Raw genomic sequence first — 2,403 nt, 5'->3', positions numbered from 1 at the left:
CACCTGAATATACCTGCTTGTCGTATCAAATCTCTTTTAATTTTAGAAAATGTGCTAAACTTATTACATTTCTTTTCATTTAATTGAGAGTGCTCCACTCATCAGATATTTTTATCTTTGAATGAAAGAACTATAAAATTTAAATTCCTTTCCGATTAAAAGAAAATACTAAATTTATCAAATCTTAGTCTATTATAACAAAAGTACTCTACTCATCATATCTAATTCTATTTGCAAAAGTGCTCTAGTCAATAAATCTCATTTTATCAAAATAAAAGTATTTACCGCACTACATCTTTTTATATATAAATAAAAGTTCTTATAATCATAAAATCACTTTTTTATAAAAAAAAATTTACAAGATCATCAAATCACTTTTAATTTAAGAAGAAGTATTAAGCTCAAAGAATTTTTTAATTTAAATGAAAATACCTTACTATTTTAATCCCTTTTCATCTAAATATACATTCTTAACTTCACAAATGCCTTTTTTTTTAAATAAAAAGGCACAGATTATTAAATTCTATTCTTTTTAAATAAATGTACTTAACTCATTAGGTCGCTTTCTATTTAAATAAAGAAACTAGACTTATCAGATCTCTTACTATTATAATAGAGGTACTCTAATCATCAAATATAATTCTATTTAAATAAAAGCGTTTTGCTCATTACATCACTTTTCATTACAATAAAAGTATTTACCTCATTAAACTTTATTCTWTTAAAATKAAAGTTCTCAATACATTTGTAACGTCCCCGCAGTTAAAAGAGTAAAAGACGAGTGACCCCACAAATATTTGCCCTATTTTCGGTCAATCCGTAAAGCTGGTACTGTTCTAGGGATCTAAGCTAGAAGAGCCAACACCTGCAAGGTTAAAAGAATGATGAGGTGTACTTACCTTTGAAGAATTAGTAACACGACTTTGGGAACGAATTGTGTCGATTAAACGGTCGCAGAATTTCGGTGTAATACAGTTTTTTTTCCATTATGATAATGTTACTAAATTCACAGGTAAAACTAGAGTATATTCTTCTAAGTTACTCAAATAATTACACGAGGATAAATTAATAAAAATAATGTAGAATTCCGTCTTCTAAGCCAATAAAACAAAAAGAGTATCTTGAAAAAGACTGCTCTCGTTTCTAACGTATAACGAAGAATAATCTAGAAAAGTAGTCTTAGGTCGCTTAGGAAGAGAAAGTTTCTTGTACAAAAAACGCTTRAAAACCTATTATTAGAACAGAGGTTATTTACTAAGTAAATATTCGCGAATGAGTCATTTCATTTTTGTCGGTAGATCGTAAGCGAGGAGTCCCGTGACTCACGAGCCCAGCACGGCTGAGTAGTAGGTACCCCTACTCGCTTCCAAATACCCCCTCCAATACCGACTATTACAAATTCGTGATAACTTAACACAAGTCGGTAATGTAGGTAAGGCTGGTTACCCTATGAACGACAATCGACACATGTTTATACTAATATCACATGCTGACCAAATAATAACCATCAATGGTCGTTCATAAGAGTGCTTATAATGTAAGTAACAAAAATTTAAATTATTTTTTTTTTTCGTATAGTATGACAGGAAGATAAATCCCAACTATTAAATATTATTTAGAAAATGATTTACATTGGAAAATACGCCTTGCYATACAAAGTCGTCACTAGGACTTAACACCTCCCCCCTTAAAGGAGAAGCACGAAAGAGTCTACTATTAAGTGCTTCGTAAAGCCTCAACCCTATTGAAGACGTCCTCTTCTTAAGCAAAACTCTACCATCGTCAATATCTTCAGCAAGACCATCAGGCATTGGACAAGCCATCATGAAAAGACGGTTATGTTTATTCGGTGATTTCGACAAACACAACTGATTAGATTGTTCCGCAATAGTTTCTCTGTATGATACGAAGGGTTCAGACTTTTTAATTGGTATACAGGCGTGATCTTTTTCAAGATCTTTCAAACTGATTTCAAGTTTAGGTTCACTAGCACCAGCAATAATGTGCTTTCCAAATTCTTCGATGATACATTGCACCATAGGATCCGACTTAGCAAGACGTTTCAAACCTTTAACAAATTTTGGCAAATCTGCAGGATTCTTGGGTTCAACTGCTAYACGTACAACAGGAAAAACCGAGAATTTCATAACTTTTATTTAATGGGCATCCTAAAACGTAGTAATAGTAGCAGTTTTGACCAAGAATTGATAAACACCGACAAGTCCACAAATGTTACCAGAAGGTACATCTAAAATGGCTTCAACGTWACGACCTATCATCAAGATAGTACGTTGAATAACTTTYTCATACAAATCCTCTTTCTTTCTGGGTTGRAAATTCGGTCCCATAATACGGACCTTTATACTAGTACACACTTTACCAAGAAATACACGTCCAAAGGCA

General features: G+C 32.3%; 1 protein-coding gene across 1 annotated transcript; it reads right to left on the bottom strand.

Annotated features, from left to right (window-relative positions):
- Window positions 1-1,326: 1,326 nt before the first annotated feature.
- On the bottom strand, window positions 1,327-2,147 carry LOC106792818 (translation elongation factor 2-like; the record flags this gene model as incomplete). The annotated part of the gene is made up of 2 exons (XM_014759341.1): window positions 1,632-2,147; window positions 1,327-1,447 (listed from the first exon to the last, which is right to left on the bottom strand). Coding segments are annotated over exons 1-2 (637 nt in total), but the record flags the coding sequence as incomplete, so codon positions are not given.
- Between the last annotated feature and the right edge of the window lie 256 nt (window positions 2,148-2,403).

Source organism: Polistes canadensis, unplaced genomic scaffold (genome assembly GCF_001313835.1).
Source record: "Polistes canadensis isolate GaletaPanama2010 unplaced genomic scaffold, ASM131383v1 scaffold_759, whole genome shotgun sequence".
Classification (NCBI taxonomy): Eukaryota; Metazoa; Arthropoda; class Insecta; order Hymenoptera; family Vespidae; genus Polistes; species Polistes canadensis.
Note: the sequence above shows the minus strand (reverse complement) of the source record. Positions and strands in the feature narration are given on the sequence as shown.